Raw genomic sequence first — 27,989 nt, forward strand, 5'->3', positions numbered from 1 at the left:
CGGAGTACCCGGGGGAAACCCACGCAGGCACGGGGAGAACATGCAAACTCCACAGTGAATCCAGCTTTGGCCTCACAGTTCTGAGGACTTGGGTTCGATCCCGGCCCCGCCTGTGTGGAGTTTGCATGTTCTCCCCGTGCTACCGTGGGTTTTCTCCGGGTACGCCGGCTTCCTCCCACATCGCAAAAACACGCAACATAAATTTGGACACTCCAAATTGCCCGTAGGTGTGATTGCCAGTGCGGCTGTTTGTCTCTACGTGCCCCGCCTCCTGCCAGCTGGGATAGGCTCCAGCACTCCCCGTGACCCTTGTGAGGATAAATCATAAGCTTGACTATCCTTGTAGTTTTTTTTTTGTTAAATAATACATTTTAAATTTCACGGGTAACGGCAATAACAAAGTTTACATATATCACTTGCCTTGTAGTGAAGAAAGAAGCAAAGCAGTTCAGTGTGTTATTATTTTTATATTCCTCACACACACACACACACGCACGCACGCACGGTCCCTAAAAAAAAAAAAATCAGATCAAGTCATACTTTCAGTTGGAGGCACATGATAAAAACGGTGAGCAAGGTTACACTACAGCCTGAAAAATATGACCACCAAACTGTACATTGTTTTTTTTTTTTTTTCTTTTTTACATTCACGTCATTCCCCCCCCAGGCCGCCCATTTTTGTATGTGTGAGCTGACCTGCTGTGAACGAACGACAAGTCCACGTGAAGGAGGAACGGGCAAAAGTTCATAGCGGGGTCAAGGTGCGGTCGCCGCCGTTGTCCGGGGGCTCGCTGCCCTCGTAGCAGCCGGAGTCTCTCGGGGAGTCTCCCGCCGGGACGAGGGGGCCCGTCACGGCGGCGTTCTCCTCGGGGAAGCTGCTGGGGTCCGGATCGCCGCTGCCTGGGGGGGGGGGGGGCTTACGGTTACGTTGCAACGCGCCTGTAAGATTCCTTGTTAATTGAAAAATACTACGCATATTGTCTCCTACATAACTGACCAACTGACTACCCAAACAACTACCGTAATTTCTGGCCTACAGAGCGCCTCACCCAGGACATTTGGAAAGGAAATACCATTTGGTACATACATAAGCCGCAGCTGTGTAAAAGCCACAAGTGCGCACATTGAAACAAGATATTTCCAAAGAAATACGGTACACAGAAAGAGTTTAACACTAGCGCGGCGCTAACACTAGTGCGGCGCTAACAGGGCCGGTAAAAGCAAAAACATACCGGTGAAAATCACTGAGATACGGCAGTGACACAGCAGCAACACGCTAGCACGACACTAACAGGCATGGTGCTAGCGCGGCGCTAATACTACAGATAGCATGGCGCTAACAGGGCCGGTAAAAGCAAAAATATACCGGTGAAAATCACTGAGATACGGCAGTGACGCAGCAGCAACACGCTAGCGCGACGCTAACACTACCGATAGCATGGTGCTAATGCTAGCACGGCGCTAACAGGGCCGGTAAAAGCAAAAACATCCCGGTGAAAATCATTGAGATAAGTTTGTAACACAGCAGCAACACGCTAGCGTGGCGCTAACACAAGCGTGGTGCTACCGCTAGCACGGCGCCAAAGTTTGTGCAACGCTAACAGGGCGGGTAGGAAAAAAAAAAAAAAAAAAAAACTACTGGTAAAAGTCACTTCCTCGGCACATATATTTCACTGGTCTCGCTCTTACCTTTTCCGCTCGAGCGGCCTCTTGCGGCCGTTAGGAAAAAAAAAAAAAAAAAAAATTGCACAAATTTGCGGCATCACCGCATAAGCCGCAGGGTTGAAAGCGTGTGAAAAAAGTCGCGGCTTATAGGCCGGAAATCACAGTAGTCAAGTAGCTGACTTAATGAAACAACCAACTAATTACCAGTAAAACAAAAATCTGCACATAAAAAAAAAAAAAAACAACAATTAAATAGGGTAATGAAACAAATCCGAATTTTGTGCAGGATCCATTTTTACTGAGCGCCGGGTCGCCCGCTTGCTCACCTCCGTCGTAGTCGTGCAGCAGCTGGACGGCGGCGAGCAGCACGGCTCTGTGCCGGGCGTCCGTGATGCGGAGCTGGTCCAGGTCCTCCTCCTCCAGCAGCCGGAAGGTGTCCAGGTCGTCGTAGCCGTTGAACAGGAAGGCCGGGAGGTGCTCCTGCCCCCATAAGGACCCCACCGCCCCCCGCTCCCCGATCAGGAAATTCCGGCGAGGAAGGACCGCGTCGGGATTTCTTCTCACCTTGAGGTCGACGCGCTCCAGAAGCTCGTCCACCGACCGCGGTTTGGGCCGCGGGGCCTTCCCGCGCCGGCGCTCGCTCTTCTTGGGCTCGGCCCGCTCCGGGTTGAGGACGTCCACGTAGACGAATTTGAAGGTGCCCACTTTGCCCCTCAGCATGCCCATCCACGTGCCCATCGGGGGCTTGCTGATCACGTCGATCACGTCGCCGCTCTGCAACGCCGCAACCCCGGTGCACAATTATTATGATTCTGACGTGTTAGTAACTAACTAACATACTAACTAACCTACTGAGTTAAGGACTAGACAAACAAAATCCCATCATTACTTAGCAATAAATCAACTATTTCATTTTTTTTGTTAAAAAAAGGAACTTTTTAATCTTTTAGGGCACGGGTGTCAAACTCAAGGGTGAGGGTTAGGCCCGCATCGTGATTTTATGTGGCCCACGAAGCCAAATCTAGAGTGTCAATTTCCATGATTCTTGTAAAAATCTATACCAAAATTTCGAATTGTCATACAAATGAAATAAATGATAAAGTGGAGAGATATTGCAAGCATTTTTGTGTTACCAAACATGCATTGTTGGAAAACCCCATTACCCTTGATTTCTGATTCCAAAACTCGTTCATAAATTGATGTAAATATGATGAGATGACTAAATATTTTTGTTTCAGTCGAAACAGCCCTCTGAGGGAAACCGGAACAACAATGTGGCCCGCGAGAAAAATGAGTTTGACACCCCTGTTTTCGGGAATTGAGCTCGCTCACTAAGCACACAATAAATGGCCAATTTTGCGTCACTACCTTACTTGCTAGCTAACTAAACAACTGCTCGCGACAAACTTTATTTTAACACACGTGCTTCAGGTGAATTTTTTTTCCCCCCCAAGGGTCACCTTAAGTTTGAGGGAGTCCGTGTCGTAGGGGCTGGGTGTGAAGTCCGTGTGGACGAGGGCGCGTCCGCAGAAGGGTCCGCGGTACGGCGGCTCGTCCTCCTCGCCGTCCTCCGACTTCACGCTCTCTCGGTTGCTGTTGGACGAGTCGGTGGTGCCCACCGTGTGGCCGCCTGCTCGCAGACGCGCGTCCGTGAGGGACCATCGCTAACGTCTCTCTACACGTATTCGACACGAGCGCACGTACTCATGGAACTCTGTCCGCTGAGGGAACTCCTGAGGCTCTCCACGGACCCTCCGGGTTTCAGCGGGGCTTTCTCCGGGGACTGAGGGCAGCTGGAAAAGCGCTCCGGACTTGACTTTGCGTGCGGACAAAAACAACAACGTGCCGAGTCAACTTGGAGCTTTCGTAATAGCGCGGCGCTAGCATTAGCGTGGGGCTAGCGTTAGCACTAGGCTAGCATTAAACTCTGTGTGCCGAGGCTTATAACCAGGTGCGCTAATGCTAACGCCATGCTACGTAGCCCACTCATCAACAGACCGCGCTCCAGTTTTAACGCAGACGTGCTTTCGCTCCGCGATGTTGTTTACCTGATCGGATGGAGACGGTTGGTATCTCTTGGCGATGTGCTTCCTCATGGTCTCCCTCACGGACTTGACTTTCTTGCTGAGGGAGATGCGAGAGATCTGAGGGGACCTGGCACCGCCTTCGTCTTCGGCCTGGTTTGTGCAAACGGAAGCAGGCCTCATGTCCCTTTGGCTCTATTCTTGTACATTTCGACTACGTATGCCGTATTGTACGACTTACAGTGTGCTGGGCTGCAGGCACCGAGCGGTCGGTGAGGTCAAATCCTCCAAAACTGCAGGCTCTCTGTGATTCAAGCATTTAAAAACAAAAAATAAAGTCATGAACGTATAAATTGAAGTGAAACTAAAAATGTCTGAATAACTCGAAAGCTGGCTCAGAACAGAAAGTCATCTTGCAAACTAACTCGATAAATTCTTTTCCAGTTTCTCTTTTGTTTTCTGCTAACTAGCCGGAAAAAAAACTTCATTCCCGCTACGTAACTCCCTAAGTAACTCTGCGGCATCCTGCCAATTAGCTAACAAATTATTAGAAAAAAAAAACAATACAATCTACACAAATTTGAACATTTCTACTAACTCACTCACTCACTCACTCACTCACTTTGTCTCAACCTCTTAGTAACTAAAAATGAACACAATTTGAATAATTCTGAGAACTAACTTGACTAATTTATGACTAGCTAACTTTGTGTGTCACCCTACTAACCAAAAAACTAAAAAACAAATTTGAATAGTTCTACAAACTACCAACTACCGTAATTTCCGGCCTACAACCCCCGACTTTTTCCCCCCCACACGCTTTCAACGTTGCGGTTTATGCGGCGATGCGACTAATTTGTGCATTTTTACCTAACGGCTGCAAGGGGGGCACTCGAGCGGAAAAGCTAAGAATGAGACCTGTGGAATATATGTGCCGAGGGAGTGACTTTTACCGGCCCTGTTAGCGCTGTGCTAGCATTTTGCTGGTGTGTTACTGGCGTGTCTCAGTGATATTTAGCGGTAAGTTTTATTTTAACCGGCCCTGTTAGCGTTAGCGCCACACTAGCGTTAGCATGTTACAATGTGGGATTTTACACAGCTGCGGCTTATTTATGTACCAAATGGTATTTCCTTTACAAATGTACTCCGCGAGGGGTATCAGGATAATTGGAAATTACGGTAACTAACCGCATGCTGGCTGAGGAGGCGACGTCGTAGTCCGCCGTCCGTCACGGATCGAGCCATCGTAGCCTCGTCGCCCCGGCGGCACCGATGATCAGTGGGAGCGTTGGTCGCCCGTCCCGCGTTGGCCGCGCCCCCGTCCGGGGAGGCGTCGCAGTGGGATCCCGCGGGGGCCTCGGCGGTCTCCAGATTGCCGGAGGAGCGGGACGTGGCGACTGTGTCCTCGTCCTGGGCCGACGCCAGCGAGTCCACGGGACAAACGTTGTGCTCTGTGGATTATCATCATCATCATCATCATCAGAAGTAGACAAAAATACCGTAAAGTAGTCAATTTAAAGGAAAGAAAAATGCTCCTATAATATATATGATAATATATAATAATTTTGTGACATTCATAATCAGCCTTACTGGTGGAATCAACAACCAGCAAGTGGATTTTTGTATTTCCAGGTCGTGCCGTTGTTGTCGCAGACGTGAGGACGACATTCGGCGAAGTGATGTGGCCGCCTGGCGGCCGTGTTGTAAATCATAATAGACGTGGGAAAAGGGAGCGCACTAAGCACGGCCCATGAAACTTATCACCTCTCCGAGGCAGCAGATTACGATGACGCTATTTTCACGGCAGTATCAGAAAATCACAGGAAAGTCTAAAGAGATTTTGAAGTCAATTGTAAAAATGTTGCTCATTTATTTAAAATCATTTCACATGCTACTGGGTGTCTTATAGGCCATAAAAAATAAACAGACAAATGGCTATAATGGGGGCGCCAGACTGGCTCAGATGGAAAGCGTTGCCTTTCTGAGGTCCCGGGTTCAATCCCGCACCCGCCTGTATGAAGTTTGCATGTTCCCCCCGGTGCCCGCGTGGGTTTTCTCCGGGTCGTCCGATTTCCTCCCCCATCCCAAAAACATGCGACATGAATTGGACACTCTAAATTGCCCCAAGGTGTGCGTGTCTCGATGTGCCCCGCGATTGGGTGGCAACCGGTTCAGGGTGTGCCCCCCCTCCTGCCCGTTGACACCCGGGATAGGCTCCAGCAGTCCCCGCGACCCTCGTAGGGATAAGCGGCAAAGAAAATGGATGGATGGCTATAATGGGCAACCCCTGCCCCCATTCCATTAAATTGAGGTTCCACTGTATATCAAATATGTTTTTGCACACCATGTGTAGTACAGTACCTTCCGCGCTGGTCCTGGTCTGGTCGATCCTGATGAGTTTGTTCTTGGCCTTGCGCGTGGAGTTTACCAGCTTGTGAAGTCTCCTGAACGTCAGCCAATCTTCTTGTTCCGTTTCGGACAACTCGCACAGCTGGAACAAAGCAGAAAGGGGGGGGGGGGGGGTGTTCACCATCTCACGAGTCAATAAACAAAGTCACAAGTTACTCCAGGGGGTTGACAAACTAACGTAGACTATTATCAACTAGCTAATAACTAGTGAAGAAAAACACGCGCATGTTATCCAGCTACCAAACAAACCAACCAACTAACCAACCGATGAACTACCTTACTAACAAAATAAACTAAGCAACAATTTGCACACGTGCAAAAAAAATTCTGGACTTTGCGCGAATGTGCAGCACAACAAGAAGGTGACGGCGCAGAATACAAGCGCACCCCAGGCCAGGGGGCTCTCGAGGGGGGTCGGCTTCACGGGGTGGGGGTGGGGGGGGGGCTACAGCCGGGATAGAAATCCGGGCTAGGGCAAAGTCAATTAATGCGCCAGTGCTGCGATACCACCACGACATTTTTTAAAATCAATTTTAGCCGGCAAAAAATATGAAACGTCACGCGTGCGTTATGCTAACGAGCATAACGACAGGTTGACTTTTTTTTCTTTTTTTTTTTTTCAAGCTAAACTTGTTGCAAATATGTTTTCCGCGTGGCCAGTGCCTTTGGACAAAAGTTAGTATATCGTTTATTTATAGAAATATGATGTCGTACACGCAAACAGCAATACATGTGACGACATATTCGGCACACCAACAAACAAAAAACGTTGCAAAAAAGTGGATTCATTAAGTACTCTTGGTACTTCCTACCATCTCATAGAAGAGTATTTCATTGTTCTGTCTGTCAGAAATGTATGAATAAAGATACATTATTTCTCGTGCCAAAGTTTTGGAGCAGTTAAGTAAAATTTGCTAAATTCCCCCCAGCAAAGGTGCTCGAAAGACTTACGCTGTCGTTCAAAGACTCGTCGGGGGAAGGAAAAACGTCCGTGCGCTCGGACGGTTCCGATTTGGACTTCTTCTGCATCTCAAACTCCTTCAACTAGACACACACACATTATTATTTTATATTAGAAATGCACACACACGGGTGAAATACTTCACATTTTTCTTTTCGGCTCACTCATAAGTCAAAGTAACAATATATCATGCTTACATCTTTTTTTTTTTTTTGGGTACAGCTTCTCAAAATTTTAAATATGTCTCACAACACTATTATATTATTAGCAAAAATTGGTCATGTATAACGCGTCCCACCCAAGTTCTGGAAAACCCTCCGACCTATGCATCATGCATTTTTTGCTCTTACCCGTATGATCAAAACACAAAGTTTTATTCATATTTTCTTAGGTTTGTTTTCAAAGAATTTTTCTGAAGTTCATCGTTTTATTTGAGCACATGATACTTTTTTAATTTACTTTATTTGCTCTTATTTTGAAATTCCTGCAGCTGTCATTAGTAAATGAAAAAACACACAGTCGGGCTCATACCAAGGCAGAATTTATAAGATGTATACACTTTTTTTATGAAAACATGAAGGACCAGGTGATATACATTTAATTTGATTTGCATGCTAACTAAACTGTCGAGCACTTCAAAAAAGCATTATCATTAAACAAAAACATAACTGTAAACAATTGAATGATGGTTGTAGTTTAGGCGTTTTTTTTTTTTTTTAAATCAAAAAACATTTTTCACAAATTTTGCCTGTGTAAGTATACTTATGAGCACAATTATACATACAGTATATACAATCACATGTACAGTAGCCCTGTAATCCTCTTTCATAACCTCTAGGTGGCAGATTGGGATGAAAGTGCAGCTTTTTCACCAGGTGGCGGGATGCATTGATAAAATTCAAAAGTTTTTCCATTTCCCCCTATACCTATGTATAACGCGCACTATTGATTTTTTGACGAGAAATTACAGGAATATTACTGTGTGGATGCCGTAAGATGGTGTCAAAGCACCATTTTTTTATTTTAAATGGGTTAAAAAAAAAAAAAATGTGTCAGTACGTACCCGGGCCAAGGCTTCCTCGATGGAGATCATGTTTTCCTTGACCATCATCATCAGTTGGATTCGCTCTTCATCGCTCATGGTGATCTCACTGGCCACGAAGCCCACCAAGTCACCTGGGGGGGGGGGGGCACGCAAAACACAAGGCTCTCAAACCTTTTGAGGTCCAGTGGTCCCTTCATATTCCAAAAAACAATTAAAGGTCATGTGGAACTCATTTATTTTGTTTTGATATGAAAATTGTTTTTGTGAATAGCAAAACAATAATCATAGCATTTTATACAGTACTTTAGCATCAATCTTTTAAACCAAAGGACTGTTGTGGATTTACTCTTTTTTATATTATGTGAAATTGTTTATCTTAATAATAAAATGAAATTCTCATCTTGAAACTAATCATTTATAATTTGTTTAGCTATATACATTTGTCAATTATTATTTTTTTTTATAAAGGTCATTATTTACATTTGAATTATGTAATATTTGTAATTATTTTGCCAATTTGTTAATAACGTACTTCAAATCCAAAATGTTAATATTTGCCCATGTATATGTTAACATTTGCATTGCATTTTATGTAAAATATTTCAGTGTCTTAATAAAAATCATAATTTAGTTCCATGTCTTACATTTTAATCAGCAAAATTTGAATTCTAAAAAATTTATGTGATTATTTGTAATGTTAACTGTGTGTATTTCTCATTTTAACCATTTGTAATGAACTCTTACAATAAACTAAGATAAATTAAATAAAATAAAATTATATATAACACAATATAAATACATATATAAAAATTTAAAAACACACCAAAATTGGAAAAAGATGTCAAAATATTGCAACAAATGTTTCGGGACTCATTCGGCTGCCCGGTGGGGGCCGAATGAAAGGACGGATCACACGCACACATTTGTTACCTTTCGCAAGGTGGCGCGTGGCAACTCCTTTGGGCGTCTTTCTGAAATTGTTCCAGAAAGATTTGCCCTTCCTCTTGCCGTCCCATTTCCCTGCTCCCGACCCGTCGTCCGAAGGGCCGGACTCGTACGTGGGAAACCTGCACACACGCAAAAACCCCGTTAAAATATGTTTTTGTTTAAAAAGAAAAAAAAAAAAAAAAAAAAACAACAACACATCCAGTCCGAATCAAAGACACCTCTTTTGCACATTTTCCCTCTTCATCCCTTCAGTTCGCTTTGTGGGCCATCAGAGAACAAAACGGTGACCTCGCGATGACAATAAGAGAGCAAAATTAGAAAGTGCGGCCGCTCTACGTGGATGAACACGTGAGCTCGGTCGGGAAACAAAACAGCCCCCCCCCGTCCACGCTTTGGACTGGACGTTTTTGCAGCAGTGACAGTTTTCGTGTGGTGACTGCATTCCCCTCACAAGTCCCCCCCCCCCCCCCCCCCACCACCACGCATTCTGTTGACTGGAAATAACTGCGGCGGAATGGAAAAACAAAAATGCCACCAACGGGCGAACTCATCCCAGATCTCGACAGCAGAATGCACTTCATGAAGTACGAGGTTTTTGAAATGGTCGGAAAATCCATCCATCCATTTTCTCAGCCGCTTATCCTCACGAGAGTCGCGGGGAGTGCTGGAGCCTATCCCAGCTGTCAAGTGACAGGAGGCGGGGTACACCCCGAACTGGTCGCCAGCCACTCACAGGGCACATGGAGACAAACAGCCGCACTCACAATCACACCTATGGGCAATTTAGAGTGTCTAATTAATGTTGCATATTTTTTGGGATGTGGAAGAAAATCGGAGTGCCCACCTGGAGAAAATCCCCCCCAGGCACGGGGAGAACACGCAAACTCCACACAGGCGGGGCCGGGATTGAACCCGGGACCTCAGAACTGTGAGGCTGACGCTTCACCAGGTGCCTGCCTGGTTTGAAAATGAGTATGATTTTTTTTTTTTTTTTTTAAATAGAATGTATACTATATTTGTTGAAACAGATTACTGTACATAGGAAACCCATTGTATTATATAATTTCTTTTTTTTTAAGATGAGGGCAGATTAATTTTATTGATTTAAAAATATTTCCACTATTTTATTAACCAGATTACTTTAAACATTTAAGTGCAGACCAATTTAACATTTTATTTCGTAGAAAAAGTCGAATTTTGGCATTAGAAAGCTCGCGCTTTGAACTTCTTTAATTTACCCAAATTAAAATTTAAGAAATATTTACATCACCATTGTTTATTAAATTAGTATTTTAAAGTGTTTGCTTATCTTAAAAATAATTACAAACATTTAGATTTTATTTGCATTAAACAAAAATGTATCAATACATACAGTATGAATTTTTAATTTGATTTTCAGTCATGAATTAAAAGCAAATCAAGTTGTTCTCCCTTTGGATTTTCATTTGATATTTTTTTCCCATATTTTTTAATTCCAAACAAAATTGGAAATATTTAAATTCAATTTTTTTTAATATTACAATGACGTCACCCTATCCATAATTAAAACAGCATTTTTCAAAAATCCGGCATTGATGACTCAATGAATCATTCTTTCTGTGCGAGCCTCCGCCTTTTTCTTTAAGAGTCAGCCGATGTTTCGAAATAGCGACACAGATTGGTCAGCATCCTTTCACATCTTTATAATCTTTTCCTGTGACTCATCAACAGATTTGGGACCACAGGAAACAAAGGTGGGGAAAATAACACACACACACACACACACACACACACACACACACACACTCATCATCATCATTTGCCGTAAGATGAGTTCCTTACTTCCTGTCGGTCTCCGGCGTGGACGTGGCGCTGCACATTCCCAGAGATTCCTTCAAAAGTGGAGCAAAGTGTCAAATCTTGCATCTTTAATAAACGCAGTACGGTGACGCCTCGGTTCTCGAGCACAATCTGTTCCAGAAAACGGTTCGGGGAGTGATTTGTTCGAAAACCGAATCGATGTTTCCCATTACGATGAATGGAAAAAGAAATAATGCGTTCCAAGGCTAAAAAAATTGGGCTTTTTTAGCTTTTCCCGATAATAAACTGCATAGTATAAATAAATGTATAGTTTAAATACTTTATATAATAAAATAATTTGATACATTTATTTATTTTTTGGTTAAAATGTATGCTATAGTCAGAGTACGCTAGGCTGGGAGTGCATTCCCGTATTTTTTTTTTTTTTTTAATTCACAAAAGTGCCGAATAACTTTAAACAAGCAACATCTTCGCACCCATGACTGGGGGTTAATACGGTTCTATAGATTAACAAAAGTCCGTTGGTTGCGCCGCGCGCGTTATGTCATTTCCAGGGTTTTTTTTTTTTTTTTTTTTCAGGGGGTGGTGTCCAAATTGACAATAACAAAACGCGTCGTGGGTGGGTCAACTGTTTGCGCCGCACGCGTTGTGTTATTTGCGGGTTTTGTCGGGGGCGTTTGAATATTGATTTTCGCCTGAAAATTGAAGCAAAAAAAAAAAAAAAAAGGAAAAATCTCAAAATTTTCATTCGAAAACGGGGACGTTCGAGAACCGAGGCTTCACTGTATAAGCGCAGTTTTTTAGTATTCACAGTTCTTCATTATTATATATATATATTAAAATTTTTTTTAAACAAATTCAACCCATTTCGTAATATGTAACCTGTAACCTATATCGGAATGCAAAGTGAATTTTCCAGACGCAGCGTTTACCGCGCGCGCTCACCTGAATCTGAGAGCGCACTTGCAGCGATGCGGCCGCTGAGTCCGGCGTTCCCTGAAACGGAGCAGCAAGTGGAAGCGGACCAGTCACTTTATCTTATCTAGTACTTGCAAGTATTTTTTTTTTTTTTTTAAATCGGCGGGGGTGGCGCATTTTCACTATTCGCACGGGGACTTTGTCACGCACGTTTGATACCCTAATGCCCGAGAGACAAGCTATTTATTTACCATCACACTCGCTTCCTGCGCCAGTCGACGGCGCCGCAGCTCTTCCATCCTTTCGCACACGTCGCTGAGGGAGGCGACGTAATAGCGCGAATACTCCCGGGCCAGATCGTGAAGGCTCCCCACCGAGCCATCCTGAGAGAACAAGACAGACATTGCAAACAATGAGCTCTGTGTTGCAAAGTCTTTTGTTTTGAAGGAGAGATAAGAGCCGGCGGGCGTCCCGACCGCCCGCCCGACGCAGCGACGACGCTCACTCGTCGCTGCTCAGCGGGCCGACGCTTGAAAGCACCGTCCCGTGGAGGTTTCGTTCCGTTGCGCGACCTCACGAATTCCCATTCAAGGACCGCGTCCCAGTATTCCCCAAGCAAGAGTGAGCATGAGTGCGTCGCAGAAAACCGATAGAACAACCACCGCATCTCAATTTGCTTGAACACAAAGCTTTTATTCTGGTGTACAAACGGCAACAGTTGAAGTAGTTTACTGACCGATGAAACATCAAACAAAACGAAATGTAGTCAAGCCTCGGTTCTCGAACGTCCCCGTTTTCGCACAAATCGGATTTCGAACCAAAATTTTGCGATTTTTTTTTTTGCTTCTGTTTTCAAACGAAAATCGGTACTCGACAAAACCCGGAATAACATATTGCGCGCGGCCAAACTAGCTGACCCACGACGCGCTTTGTTGGGAATTCCCACGCCACCGAAAAAAACATAACATAATGCGCGCTACACGTACGGCAATGCACTCCCAGCCTAGCGTACTCTACTACTAAAGCATATATTTAAAAACATATATACATATTTCTAAAATTATTATTATATAAAGTAAAGTATACATGTATTTTTACTATGCAGTTTATTATCAGGAAACGCAAAAAAAAAGGCTTCAAAAAGCCAAATTTTTTCAAGCTAGGAACGCATTATTTCTTTTTCCATTCATTGTAATGGGAAACATCGACTTGGTTTTCGAACAAATCACTTCTTGAACCGTTTTCCGGAACGGATTGCGGTCGAGAACCGAGGCATCGCTGTAATTTAAAACAACCATATTAGCGTAGCCATTCGGTTGGCAAGTGAAATGCTAACGCTAAATAGAATCTATGCTCCAGTGCTATAATCCTTCAAGAAACGCAATGAACACAAAAGGTGCGGCAACACACGTAGACAGACCATATAACAGTACTCATATATGTATTAGCTTCTCAGGGAAACGTCTAATATTAGTGCCGCACTGATGAACAGTAGAAAAGTCTCAATGAACGGCATACCCGTCTGTCTTACACTGCCCCAATGTGGTCGAGTCGGGCAGCACAATGGCCATTCATCTGATAAAGTGCGACAAAACTGCTACAATTTCTCGTCTATTCAGACCCTCGCACCTCAAGGCGTCGCCGTGCTTGCGGACGTAAGCGTGCCGCAGGCATGATATCAAAACACACGGGAGCACTTTTTTTTCCCCTGAGTCTCGTGAGAAACGTCACCGGCCCTCAGGGGCCACGTGAAGCTTTTTGTGCGCCCGTTCGATGCCGAGAAATGCGACACCGCGCTCTTCTTTTCTAGCTTTTTGCACGCCACATTCTTATTTATTTATTTATTTTTTTTTGCCGTGCACACCATTCATTTGCGGGGGGTGTAGTCTCCCTCGGCCCAATCTAGGTCACCGGATCCGTGTTTGGGTTTATCAGCGCCGTCATGTGGGCTGTGTGACAAAGGATTTTTTTTCTGCATGCTTTCGATTTTCAAGGCCGTCTTGTGGTCTGGGGTTTGTGGTGGGGCGGTTGTGGTTGGGGGGTGGGCGGGAGGCGGTCGATGAATGGGCCCCGTTTTTCCAGGACCGTCACGAGACCGGCAGAGGGGACCTTCATTTAGCCTACTAATTTGCATATCATAATTACAGTCCAGAATTACACACGGAATGCCGAGGGGGGACGGCACGGTAGGCGTAGGCCGGATGCTGGGACCAGATTCCGAAGTTCAACACCAGGCCCGTGTTGTTTTTAGCGACCCTCTCAGTTTTAGTAATATATATATATTTTTTAAGTCGAAATCTTCATGAGTAATAGTCACATTTTTGTCATTTCTATATGTGATAGTTTGAGTCCGGTTTTAGTTTTAATTTTTTTTTTTTTTTTTTTTTTTGTCTCTGAACAAATGCACACATTTTTGACAGAATACCATCTCAATGTGCCCTGCGATTGGCTGGCGACCAGTTCAGGGTGTACCCCTGGCTCCTGCCCTGTGACACCTGGGATAGGCTCCACCACTGCCCGTGACCCTTGTGGGGATAAGCGGCAAAGAAAATGGATGGATGCCGCCATGTAGTGAAAAAAAAAAAATCCCTGACAACCAAACAAGGAAAACAAGTAAATAAAGAATTTTCAACACGGATGTTGGCCGTCGTTCTTTCCGAGCAAAGGCCAGAATCATAATATAATAATAATCGGTTGAGTTCATGTACTTTTCTGTTCATTTAGATACATACACGGTGGAACACACGCGTGTGTAAAATGTGCCATTTTCTTCTGTTTCAGAAAATGACTCAAACATCACAAACCCCTGAAAGTTCAACACGTAATAAACACGCAATGACGTTAGCACAATAAAGCTAACGTTAGCGTAGCGCTAGCTAGCTAGCGGCCCGTTTCCTTGCAGGAGTTTTGAGGAAAATTTAAGCTTACTATGAAATTAGCCACAAGTCGAGTTTTGGGTAACATTAAATATTTTAGATCCGTTAAAAGGACTTGTTGTAAAGTACCTTCAAATGAGTATCGCCGTGGTGAGCATTTTTTTTAACGTCTGACAGTAGCAAAGTGACAAGTGGAATTTTCCGATAAAGGAAAATAAACAAAAAAAAAAAAAAAAAAAAAAAAAAAAGAGCGAGCTCTTTAAACGCTTCCATAATCCTCCACAACCAAATTTGAAATGTGAAGATAATTTTGACGCGTCGACAGCTTGAAAGTTCACCCCGTGCAAGGTTATTGGTGGATATTTTTAACTGAAATTTGTCAGCCAATCGGAGAAGGAATTCCCCAGGTAGCAGGTAAAAATAAATCATAATATAATAATAATAATAAATAAAATAAATAATCATGGTATATTGTTTTACTTGAATTTAAGAGAGTTTTTTTTTGGTTTTTTTTAGCCAGATTTTCTACAGGTGATATTAAAGCCTTTTTTTTGTGTTGACAGTTGTAAAAAAAAAAAAAAAAAAAAAAAAAAACTCTTGAAGTTATCATTCAATTTTTAAAATCCTCGGTAGAGTCGTCAAAGCGGCCGCGGCGGCATTTTTGGGAAACGCTGTCACGTTTGCGACCGGCGGCCCGGCCGCTAGCTAACATTTGCGTCCGGTTTTGCCTCGTCACGGACACGTTTGAGAGCCGCGTTGTCGTGGTGGAGAAATCACGTCTTCGAAATCATTTCCGAAACCGAACCCTCGATACTCCCGAAACCTCGTCCATGACGCTATCAGCTTTTCTAACCTTTCAAAATCCCAACGCTCAAAACCCAACCCCCGATCCCCCCCCCCCCCCCCCCCCCCCCCCCCCCCTGCACCGAGTAACCCTAACTGTTCCGAACCCTTTAAACCCTAAACCGCTCTGTTCATTCATTCATTCGCCTCCTAAAGCTCAGCCGAAAATGTTACGAACAAGTTTCGGAGTTCAAACCTCTGGAATTACATTCCGGCACATACACCCCTCCACAAAAAAAAAAAACAAACAACAACAACAACAAACAAAAAAAAAAAAAAAAAGCAACTTTAAACTCACCACAGACAGACGTCCACTAGTTAGCGGCTCTTGTCTTCACTTCCCTGCCGCTCCTGCATTGAAACCTCAGCGAGACGAGGACATGAGCTGAAAGGGGGAGTGTGTGTGCGAGTGGGGGTGGGGGTGGGGGGGGGGGGGGGTGACATAGCTGTGGGTGGGAAGGCGCTTTTGGGTGGGGCTGCCCTCTTTCCAGCTGCAGCCCCGCAGAGACGGCCCTGACTCACATCTGCAAATAAACCACTGCTTCGCCACTACATCTACACTGTACTTGTGTTTCTATATACTACGCGTGTGTGTAGTATAGTGGGCCCCGGTGTGCGTTTGCGCGCTTGGCGAGAGCTCGGGCGCGCGTCATCCACTTACGGCTCCCTCGGCCGGCGTAAAACGTTTGACGATTTTGGCACCTCACCTCGTTTCAAAAAAGTCGCAGAGATGGGAAGCGTACGGTGGCCTAGGGAGCGCAAAACGATGTCAATTGTGAAACGCTCAGCTGGTAAAGCGACGGCCTCACAGTTCTGAGGTCCCGGGTTCGATCCCGGAACTGCCTATGTGGAGTTTGTATGGGTTTTTCTCCGTTTTCCTCCCACGTCCCAAAAACATGCAACGTTCATTTGACCCTAAATTGCCCCTCGGTGTGATTGCGAGTGCGGCTGTTTGTCTCGTTGTGCCCTGCGATTGGCTGGCGACCAGTTCAGGGTGTACCTCACCTCCTGCCCGTTGGGATAGGCTCTGGCACTCCTCGCGACCCTCGTGAGGATAAGCGGCTAAGAAAACGGATGGATGGATGAAACATTTTATGTAAAACTGCTCGGATCCTCCGCTAAAGTAAGCGGTCGACGATATACAGCAGGGGTGTCAAATTGTTTTTTGTCGCGGGCCACGTTGGGGTTCTGGTTTCCCCTCATTGGGCCGTTATGACTGTGAAACCGTAAAAAATCTTTGATTGCGTCATATATTTCCACATGGAATTTCTAAAACTATCGGACATCAAGGGGAATGTGTTTTTCAACTATTGTTGTTTGGGAACACAAAAATGCCTACAATACCACAGTGTTATCATTTATGATCTGACAATTTGTAATTTCGGAACACATTTGAACAAAAATCACGGAGATTTACATGCAAGATTTAGCTTTGCAGCGGACCGGATCTGGCCCCCCGGGCCTCGAGTTTGACACCTGTGACATACGGCGTGAAAGACGTGCGCGTGTGTGCTCCAAAAACATCTGCCATTGATTAGATTTCGGCGATTATCAGATCTTGTTCATATTTTGCAGAAGGACTGGACACTTTCTGTAGATGAAACAGGTCTAGAAATGGCCGAACCTGTAAAAACACGTGGGGCGCGCTAGCGAGCTAACCCTCCTCGGGGTGCTTTTACTTTTTGTGTGCGGTCGCCTCGGCCATTTTTCAAAGTAACGCCACGGGGCCTGTTTTTAGAGGGGGTTGGAATAAATTTGAGCGAGAAACAATTTTTATAAAATACATCCAGTCAATGTTTTTTCATATTTAAGAAAAAAGTCCTAATATACACGTGAAATAAAACTGACGTACGCCGCACATCTTGTCGTTAGTGTCATCCGCTCCAACGTGTTATTAGCGATCAGGTCATTTTATTATTTTTCCTTCTAAATATGATGACAGTTTTGAAAATGTTTCACTTTACCGTCGTCACGTAAAAATGGCGGCTAGGTATCAATCATCTTAAAAAAATTTGTTTTACTATACAACACATCTATAAATGATATCTTACAAAACATGTCATTTTAAAAAATATAAAAAATGTGAAATAAAAAAACTTGCGTGTATCATACATATATATAAGATAATGTTTGTTTTGAAATGTTTGAACCGGAGCGCCACCTGCAGAGTGTTACCAGCAGGGGGCAGCAGACAGCATCTGAACATCATCCCGTCCTTCTCACTGATCCACAATAAAAAAAAAAGCAGAGGGTTTTTCACACACAAAAACTTCAAACTTCATCAGTGGATAAGCAAGAACACACATTTCCTGTGAAATTTTTGATGAATTTCATAATACAGAACTCTGTAAATTGTTTTTCCAAATGCGAGGAAACAAGTTAAACAATGCGTTTACCGTGTATTTTCCCACATTTCCAAAAATATATCTCACTGATAGACTTAAAATGGAATGTTTCTATGACAAAAAAATGCTTACTTTTTTGCCATGTTATGATGATCGTGCTTCCCAGCGTATTTTGGGAAAAGTTAACATGTCACGGAAATCGGGCTCTAGGTAATATGCAAAGTTTCTTGGTGTATTTTCTTTGCAGTTAGCCTTTTTTGGCTTACCAAATCGAATTAAAAATCCTTCATGTTACCAGAACTGAAAAAATGTCAAGCTCACGTGACCAGTTTTAATTCAACATGCCGAATTTTGAGGAAATTCCCCCACCATAATCCAACCTGTAAACCGTGCCCTCCACACGTTTTGGGAGTACCAAGATGGCGGCCGACTGGCTTCAACCAATCGCCATACCGCTCGATGTGTATGCACTGTGCAGTCTTTTTTTTTTTTTTTTTTTAAGATCAGTGGACGGGACACAATTAAGTTAAGACGTGGTGGATCTACAGGCGGGCATATTACGATTTGACCTGAATGATCCGAGAGCGTCATCAAGCGTTCCGTTCGAGCCCTCGACCCCCGGGGGCCACTAATCTCGACCTCGGAAATTGAACGCGGATACGTCGGGGAACGGAGAATAGCTTCAAGTTGATCTGCGGACGCCTCGGGGGAGGTCGGCGGTGGCAAAGACCTTATGGCGCACTTCCTGCCAAAGGCCCCCCCCCACCCTCCATCTGGTGACACAGCGGCCAACAGCTCGCTGCCCTTGGTGGGGCTTAGCGGACCACCGCCCCCCCCCCCCCCCCCCCCGGACGTATTTCGTCTGATCGCTGTGGAAATGTTCGGATCTCGCGCCGGGGGTGTCCACTGAGCTTTTTGATCGCGGCGGAGTTGACAGCGGAAAATGTCAAACATGGCCAAGAACTTGAGGTACTGTAAAAGTCGGACTTTAGACTTTCACTACGTGCAGGGCCGGCACTAGGTTTAAAGGGGTGGTGGGAGGGGGTGGGGGTGGACATAGACGTTTTCCAACCCGATTTAAAGAAAATATAGGTCGACAGGCGCTTGGGGAGGAGGGATGGTACTCTGCCAACCATTAAAGGTCCACTGTCATGACGATATGAATGAAAAAAACGGCAGCTGGTATGGACCCATCCGTTTTTTTAACCGACAAAACATGATTTTGACATGTATGGCTTTTTGTAACTCCCGCCGTGAAAATCCTCTCGAGGGATTTGTTTTCGAGAAGAAGCAGGAAGTGACGCACGGGGCAGTAGCGCACTCAAGCCGTCACGTCTGTTCATACTAGTTCTACCTGCTGGAAGGTAGCTCGCCGTTCCTTCGTGTTAGCCAAAATGCCGGCTCGTTGCATTGCTCGAACACTCGGGAGGATGGATTCGCTCTTCATGCTTTTCCAAAAGACCCGCTTCGTGGTGAAAAATGGATTGCACGGGTGCAAAGGACGAGAGCTTGGTGGGTTGGAGAGGGAGGCGGTTTGGCTGTGATCCGCATATCATCTAAATACAGTATGGCTGGAAACGATAGGGTAATATTGCCCCATTTGTGAAATGCTCTCTTCTTCGAAAAGAGCTTCCTTGTCAGAAGACGCGTGTTCGTCTCCCATAGTAGGCGGCACAGCGCGTTTTCAATGCCGGATGTCTCGGTATGACATCACGGGCAGAAGCCACAGCCAATATGGCTACCACTTGGATGTCGAACGAGACTTCCGCAACTTTGCGCACGTATGACGCGCTCTCCGCTCATATTAATTTTTTCGTATCGACAATGAAGTGAATAATGTTACATGCACTTTTCATTACAATATCTATTCTAGAATGTTAATAGGGATGACACCGTGCGACTCTCGTGAGGATAAGCGGCAAAGAAAATGGATGGATGGATATAGGGATGACACTTGGGCAACATGGGGGCGCTTCAGACCAATCTTAGAGATCATCTTGGGTAATTTCAAATATTTTTTAGGGGAGCGTCAGCCCCCATAAAATAGGCCTAGCAACACCACTGAAAAAAAAAGGGGGGGGGGATGGAAACCAGCCAGGGGGAGCAGATTAAAGGGAACGAAAAAGGAAAGGGACACTCTTAAAGAGATGAAGCCAGCGGACGGGAGGAACGGACCAAACCTTTTTGTCTGGCCCATTAAGTCTTGCAAATCTGATCGGGGGGGGGTTGAAGCAAGGAATCTCATTTCGAGGCCACTTTTCAGACAATAAAAGCGGCCACGATTCAGTCGTGAGATTTACTGCGGCGGCGGTGGCGGCCCCGCAACATCTGGATTGTCCCGACCCGTTGAAGCGCACTTCGGAGACGCGGTCTTTTTTTTTTGTTTTTTTTGTGTAATGTCACTTAAATTACGAGCATGGAAATACCACCCGTGCCAAAAATGGACTGAATGGATGCTCGGTGCAAAACGTTCCCAGCTCGTGGGGGGGGGGTGTCACTAATTAGGGAAAAAGCAAATTCAAGTTGGAAACAAGAGAGAATGTGACCACGTTGGGCTAATTCCCTCGGGGGGAGTTTGTCAAAGTACCAGCCCCAGAATTGGCCCAGAATGGCAGAACCAGGGGGCGGCACGGTGGAGGCTCAGCCGGTAAAGCGTTGGCCTCACAGTTCTGAGGTCCCAGGTTCAATCCCGGACCCCCCTGTGTGGAGTCTGCGTGTTCTCCCCGTCCCTGCGTGGCACTCCGGTTTCCTCCCACATCCCCAAAACATGCAACATTAATTGGACACTCTAAATTGCCCCAAGGTGTGAGTTTGAGCGCGGCTGTTTGTCTTTATGTGCCCTGCGATTGGCTGGCGACCAGTTCAGGGTGCATCCCGCCTCCTGCCCGTTGACAGCTGGGATAGGCTCCGGCATTCCCTGCGACCCTCGTGAGGATAAGCGGCAAAGAAAATGGATGAATGAACTCGAGTATTGAGAAAGGGTTAAAAAAAAAAAAGGTCCCATTTTGTAATTTTTTTACAGAAACAACAATAACATTGTAATAGAAAGAAAATATTTCCATTTTTCTGACTTTAAACAAAATTCAGTCATGCTTTTTTTTTTTTCAGAAAAGGCTGCCCTGTTTAAATAATGAATTTCTATTTTTTTTCAAAAGTAAAGTTGTAATTTTATGATGAAGTATATATATATATATATATACACACACACACACACACACACACACACAACACACACACACACGTAACTGCCCCTAGGTGTGATTGTGAGCGCGGCTGTTTGTCTCGATGTACCCTGTGATTGGCTGGCGACCAGTTCAGGGTGTACCCCGCTTCCTGCCCGTTGACAGCTGGGATAGGCTCCGGCACTCCCTGCGACCCTCATGAGGATTAGCGGTAAAGAAAATGGATGGCTGGACTCAAGTATTTAAAAAGATACAATCATTTCTTCAAAAAAAAAAAATAACATTGAAGAAAGAAAAAAAATTATATATATATATATATTGGGGCTTCAACACACACACACACAAAAAAAAAAACAGCTCATGGCCATCGACGTGGTGAAGAAAAGCCGAAAAACCCACAGATGACGATGACAAGCACCATGCATATCCGTTGTAAAAAAAAAAAAAAAAAAAAAAAATTAAAAACAACAACACATGACTACAGTACAGCCTCGGTTCTCAACCACAATCCGTTCCAGAAGGCGGTTCGAGAAGTGATTTGTTCGAAAACCGAATCGATATTTCCCATTACAATGAATGGAAAAAGAAATAATGTGTTCCAAGACTAAAAAAAATCGGCTTGTACTTGATACCCCTAAAATATTTCCAACCGCCTATATTAATAGTTATAATTGTAGATATACCACAAATTAAGATCCCAATTAATAACATTTCAAACTCCTCCTATAACATCCCTGAGTACGAGAACCATATGCGAACGGAAGTCATTTATAATACACTTAAATATTAATGCCCGCGAGCCATTTTTATTTACATCTTTATGGCTAGCCAGTCGGTTGTTCATGAATAATTCCCAATTAGCAGCTTCAAGATAAATGCACACAACTCCTTTCACATCAGAGCACGCCGTACGTGAAGGGAACGCGGATGGTCGGTGAAGTTGAAAACAGCACTTAAAATGGCCTCCGGGGATTCATTAGCGCAACACGGCGGTGAAGAAAGAAGCGCACGGATGCAGGTCTACGTCAAGGTGCGGATGACGTGGAACCGTCACTGCTCATCGCAAAGAGATTTGGAAATCCGAAAATCGCAGTGTGGTATTATTCGATCAAGACAAAATGGCAGCCAACCTGTGACTTTGACGGCATAGGTTCTATTTCGGTTTCCACGCGTCTTGTCACGATGAACACGCGTGGCGGCTTTTGTCTCAAATCGGACACGCCGGTCCCGCTCTCGAAGGCGAGCGCCCGCTGACCGGGCCTGCACCCTTGGGGCTCGGCCGGGCACAGCCCGAAAGGGTAACATGGGTCCCCCCTCCAATGGGCTTGGGCCATAGGGGTCGGGTGACCAACGGCGGGGACCTTGGTGAGCCGATCCCCGGCTACAGAAACTAGTTCTAGGGACGTAGAATGTCACCTCTGTGGCAGGGAAGGAGCCCAAGTTGGTGCTTGAGGTCGAGAAGTTCCGACTCGATCTCGTCGGACTCGCCTCTACGCCCCGCTCGGGCTCTGGCAAAAACTCCTTTTGAGAGGGGTTGGACTCTGTTCCGCTCTGGAGTTCCTCACGGGGAGAGACGCCGAGCAGGTGTGGGTACACTCATTGCCCCCCCCCCCCCCCTGTACGTTGGGGTTTCCCCCGGCGGATGAGAGGTTAGCCTCCCTCCGCCTGCTGGAAGAAGCGGCTGGGGAAAGGAAAGTCTGGGTTTCCCTGCTGAAGGTTACTTCCCCCGCGACCAGACCTGGAAAACCGCTAGAAAATGGATGGGTGAACAACTACAATGCATTAGAAATACAATCGAGGTGGTACACTTAAAAAGTCGACGCGATGAGGATGATGACGGCGGGCAGCTGGACCGCAAATGCGTCCCCGTAGAACACGACCGAGAAATATATTTGTTTAGACCCTCTCGAGAGGTGTCCTATTCCTTCCTTTCGACGTTTCTTGCTAATTGGAGCTAAAACATCAACCCAAAAACCGGTTTTGCGAGAGGCTGCAGCAGCTTGAGTGTGAAAGTGGAAAGCTCTACACCAAATTTCCTGAAAATCCTGATGTAATTTTTTTTAATTTTATTAACTGCATCGAGCCATTTTGGTGCCATTTCTTGAAAAAAAAAAAAAACCTCTCCAAATGTGTGTATTTATATATATATATATATTTTAGCGCATAAGTGACTCTGGGTCAGCGAAGGGCCAAAAGTATTACACTAAAGGCAGTTCCATCTCGTAAAGTAAATGTGCCATGACGTGAATCCCACCCCGCGGGACAGGCTTGACCTTTCCGCGGCCCCGGCTGCCGTCGCGTACGACAATCGCACGGGGCGCCGCCAGCGGTGTGGCGTTCCTCGGGCCCGGGTGACGACTTGTGTCTGTTCGAGTGAGTTCTGGCATCAGCCCCGGGTTACGCTACTGTGCCTGGCGCCGATACACTCAACCTTTTGACCTACTTATCTCCGCACGTTTCTCAGCCACGCGCATTTCGTTTTTTGGGATTCATCCATCCATTTTCTTAGCCGCTTATCCTCACGAATGTCACGGTGAGTGCCGGAGCCTATCCCAGCTGTCAACGAGCAGGAGGGGGGGGGGGGGGTACGCCCTGAATTGGTTGCCAGCCAATCGCGGGGCACATAGAGACAAACAGCCGAATTCACAATCACACCTTGGGGCAATTTAGAGTGTCCAATTAATGTTGCATGTTTTGGGGATGTGGGAGGAAACCGGAGTTCCCATCGTGAAATCCGGGAAAAGGGGAAGACTCCGAACAAATGGAACCAAAAGGAATACATCACAGTTGACAATAATACTAGCGGCAAATATCGCTCAGGGTATTAGGGATTAGGATTTATAATTTACTGTACACGGATGATCCAGTATTCCCCCGCGTGCTTGAACATATGCATGCAATCACTTAGCGGTGACGTAATACGTTGCTTGTACTTTTCCAGGCAAAGATCGTCTTTAGGGGGGCGGGGGGACGTGAACAAGAACGACGCAATGTGAGCAATTTTCACGTCAAATATTCTGCGACGGCCGTTCGGCGGGATCGTCGCCTAAAAACGAGCCTCGAGATCACAGGCGGTGTCAAACGCGAGGCCCGGGGGCCAGATCTGGTCCGCCACATGATTGTATGTGGCCCGCAAAGCCAAATCTACGGTGTGAATTTCCATGATTCTTGTAAAAAAAAAATCTGTACCAAGATTTCAAATTGTCGTATATCATCAACGATAAAGTTGAGATATTACAAGCGTTTTTACCAAACATGAATAGTCGAAAAACACATTACCCTTGATTCCCTGATTGCAAAACTAGTTCGTAAATTGATGATGTAAATATGATAAGATGGTGAAATATTTTTCTTCCACAGTCATAATGGCCCTCTGAGGGAAACCGGAACAACAACAACGTGGCCCGTGAGAAAAATGAGTTTGACACCCCTGCTCTAGATGAAAGAGGTTAAACCCTTTTACACGCCTTAAAATACGTACAGTGGTACTGCAACTTAAGAGTGACCCAATTGACCTTTTTTTTTTTGGTTTTTGTATTGTTTTTTTTTCCCCACGAAAGAAGCAGTCGCTCAGACATTTTTTTTTTGTTTTGATTTGTGAGCAAAAAATTTTACACTATGCAAATTGCCATAGACGGGCTATTTTATTTTTTTTTTTTTTTAATTTGTTGCTGTTCATAACCAAAACAATCGATTTGGTTTAGCTCTACAGACCAGGGACTTTCAAAGTGTGGTACCAGTATCAATAATGGGAATACTGGGAACTGTTTTAAATGGTACAAAACAACAACAACAACAAAAAAACAGATCTGTAAGCATCACTGCAATTGGTCCTCATCGTGCTACGCTTGCAAAGGTTTTCTTTTGCACTTTTCAACCTGCTTTCCTCTCAGCTCGGCCCCATGAAAAGCGTGAGGGGGACGAAGGGGGGGGGGGGGGGACAAAAAAACGAGAACATTCATCGTGTAGCAAAGGACAAGCGGGGCGAGCTCAAGCCGGCAGGGTGCCACGCATAGGCGAGCGGGCCCAACGGACGCCGACGAGACGGAAGCGCTGCCGGGCTGCTCTTGTGCGATCGGAACCTTTTTAGTCGGGATGAAAGCACGGAGAACTGGTCCACCCATGAAAATCGGCTCTCTAAAGACGAGCACGTATCGCCACGTCAACGCCAAAAACGTGAAAAGAGAAGTGACCCCTGCGGGCGTTGGGGGTCGCCTGTGAGGGGAAACGCAGTCGCCCCCTGAGGTCAGCGGGGGGGGGGAGCGGCGCCCATCAAACAGTAAATGATCAGTCGCCATTGATTTACTTGCAAAGCCACGAGATGCACTTACCGGAATGAGGACGAAAAAAAAAAAACAAAATACACTCAGTGTGAGCTGCCATATTGCAGACAATGTGTATGTGTGTGTATATATAAATATGGACATATTTATATACTTAGATAGATACACACACACACATTCTTAAAAAATGACTTCATCATAAAATTACATCTTTACTTTCGAAAAGAATACAAATTCATTATTAGAAAAGGCGCTCACACACACTCAAAAAATGACTTCATCATAAAATTACAAATTTACCTTTCAAAAAAATATATACATTCGTTATTTTAAAAAAAGACCAACCTTTATTGGAAAAAGTACGACTTAATTGTATTTAAAGTCAGAAAAAAATAAATGTCTTTTCTTAATATTACGATTTTATTCTGGTAAAAAAGATTTTTCTGAAAAAAAAAATGACTCTTTTTTGAATTATTGTATCTTTTTAAATACTTAAGCCTAAAAAAATACTAATAATAAAATACTAGTAATATGACGTGAATTGATTCTCCCCAAGATCTGACTCTCGTGAGATTATGATCCACCCATCCATTTTCCAAGCCGCTCATCCTCACAAGTGTCGCGGGAGAGCCGGACCCTCTCCCATCGACAGGCAGACCGAACTGCTCGCCCGTCAGTTGCAGGGCAAACATCGCTTATCATTGTCAGTGAAATGAAATCAAAATGCGATTTAATTATTGCGAGACTTGCCCCACCCCCCACCCCCAGTTTCCCCGTCATGAGATCCTCTTACCTCGCGGCTGTACGGCGCATCTCCGAGGTCGATGTCGTCTTTGGCCAGTTTCCCCCGTATGAGAACCTTGAGCTTGAGTTTGGGATAGGCGACAAAGTTGTCGTGGTTTCCGGGACACGACGGCCGGCGCGTCCCTCCCCCGGTCCGCGGTGCCGCCGCCGCCGCCGCCGCCCCCAGCCGGTCCTCGGTGGTCCCGCACTGGTTCTCCGCCTCCCGCTGCGGTTCCAGGGTGAAGTAGTACCCCGGCGCCTTCCTGCAGTCGGAGTCCCTCAGCTGTCGGACGGCGGCCAGCAGCCGTCGGCGGTGGTTCTCCACGCGGACCCCGATGGCGTCCAAGTCGGCCCCGCCGATCTGCTTGCACACCTCCAGGTCGTCGTAGCCGTTGTCCAGGAAGGCTTCCACGTACCGGGCCAGGTGGAGCCGGGAGAGCCAGCCCAGCACCAGGTCGGGGCCTTGACTCATCCTGGCTGTGTCAGGTGCACGTGCGCCTAGGCCACCATTAGACTTGAAAGTGTACTCAAGTCCTTTAGATCCAGCTGAAAAACATCTAAAACGGAGTCGACGAGAACTCCAGCGACGTCTCAAACCAGAAGCGTCGCCTTCGAGCTCCGGAAGTTAAGCGGCGTCCATTGGCATGAACTTTTTTTTTTGTTTTTTTTTCTCAGTCGGCGGGAGACGTTTGGGGTGGGAAAAAAAAATCCTAACCATGGCCGCTGGTTACCCCCACGGCAAAATATCACCAAACCGATTTTCCAAATGTATCTTCATCTTTCCAACGCGTCCTGTTTAGTCTCCGAAATGAACTTTCCTCGTCCCCCGTCGCCGCGTTCACTCACCGCGAGGACGACCGGAATGATGCCGGTGCCGCTTTTGTGAGGGGACTTTTCTTGAGCCGGCCGAGAGTGCCTTTGGCGACATCCGCAGAGCATTCTGGGAAATGCAAGTCCTTCCCGGAGCAATCAATCAAATCCACTGATCTAAAAAAAAATAAATAATAAAAAAAAACATAAAAAAATTTGGTTAGAGCCATTTGGCCGCCATCTTGATACTCCCAAAACGTGTGGAGGACACGGTTTGCAGGTTGGCTTATGGCGGGGGTTTTCCTCAAAATTCGGCATGTAGGATTAAAAATGGTTGTGTGAGCTTGACATTTTTTTCAGTTCTGGTAACAGGAAGGATTTTTAATTCGATTTAGTAAGCCAAAAAAGGCTAAATGCAAAGGAAAGACATAGAACACAGTGACTAGCAAGAAACCTTGCGTATTAGCTCGGGCCCGATTTCCGTGACATGCTCACGTTTTCCAAAATATACTGTGAAGCATTATCGTCACAACATAGCAAAAAACTAAACATTTGTTGTCATAAAACATTACATTTTAAGACAATCAATCACACATTTTTGGAAATAAGGGAAAATACATGCTAAATGCATTGTTCATTTGTTATCTCTCCAACGTCCTATTTCAGACAAATTTAAACTTGTTTCATCGCATTTGAAAATCTAATTCAAGTTGCAGTTATGTATTATGAAATCCATCAAAAAATTTAACAGAAAATGTGTTTTCATCCTCATCTATTGATGAAATTTGGTTAAATATTGACATCGCTTTTTCGCGAAAAACTGTTGGCCTATAAAGGTGAAGCAGAGTGAGCGATGAACAACAACTGTAAACAAAACTTTGAAAAGTGAATTAAGCTCATCAGAAAATAAAAATGAAAAAAAAAACATTTACAAACAAACTTTAAGAGTGTCAAAATAAATCTTTTTAACTTACCTGTGGAATGTTTTCTCACAGCCACGAAACTTATCGCTGTACAGGTCAGCATGCTTGTTTTGGGAGTACCAAGATGGTGGATTGCGCCTTCAGTTTTGCTGGCCAATGAGCCATCCAGTCTTT

General features: G+C 45.2%; 1 protein-coding gene across 1 annotated transcript; it reads right to left on the reverse strand.

The window, feature by feature from the left end:
• Nucleotides 1–224: 224 nt before the first annotated feature.
• Nucleotides 225–27,960, reverse strand: sash1b (SAM and SH3 domain containing 1b). Its single transcript, XM_061844487.1, has 17 exons — nucleotides 27,867–27,960; nucleotides 26,093–27,069; nucleotides 12,022–12,153; nucleotides 11,798–11,848; nucleotides 10,874–10,923; nucleotides 9,035–9,171; nucleotides 8,123–8,235; nucleotides 7,050–7,142; nucleotides 6,051–6,180; nucleotides 4,878–5,140; nucleotides 3,931–3,993; nucleotides 3,714–3,842; nucleotides 3,370–3,481; nucleotides 3,126–3,295; nucleotides 2,230–2,439; nucleotides 1,992–2,145; nucleotides 225–900 (listed from the first exon to the last, which is right to left on the reverse strand). Exons 2-17 carry the CDS (start codon nucleotides 26,552–26,554, stop codon nucleotides 746–748), a joined length of 2,424 nt encoding a protein of 807 aa, XP_061700471.1. The 5' UTR covers nucleotides 26,555–27,069; nucleotides 27,867–27,960; the 3' UTR covers nucleotides 225–745.
• Between the last annotated feature and the right edge of the window lie 29 nt (nucleotides 27,961–27,989).

Source organism: Syngnathoides biaculeatus, chromosome 15 (genome assembly GCF_019802595.1).
Source record: "Syngnathoides biaculeatus isolate LvHL_M chromosome 15, ASM1980259v1, whole genome shotgun sequence".
NCBI lineage: Eukaryota > Metazoa > Chordata > Actinopteri > Syngnathiformes > Syngnathidae > Syngnathoides > Syngnathoides biaculeatus.

Excerpts from the sequence above, each read along its gene's own strand:
- sash1b (XM_061844487.1), bottom strand. The coding sequence starts at position 26,554 with ATGAGTCAAGGCCCCGACCTGGTGCTGGGCTGGCTCTCCCGGCTCCAC. Across the intron at positions 12,154-26,092 it reads ATGCGCCGTACAGCCGCGAG|GATGGCTCGGTGGGGAGCCT; the intron begins GTAAGAGGATCT and ends TTGTTCTCTCAG. Across the intron at positions 2,146-2,229 it reads TGGAGCGCGTCGACCTCAAG|GAGCACCTCCCGGCCTTCCT; the intron begins GTGAGAAGAAAT and ends TTATGGGGGCAG.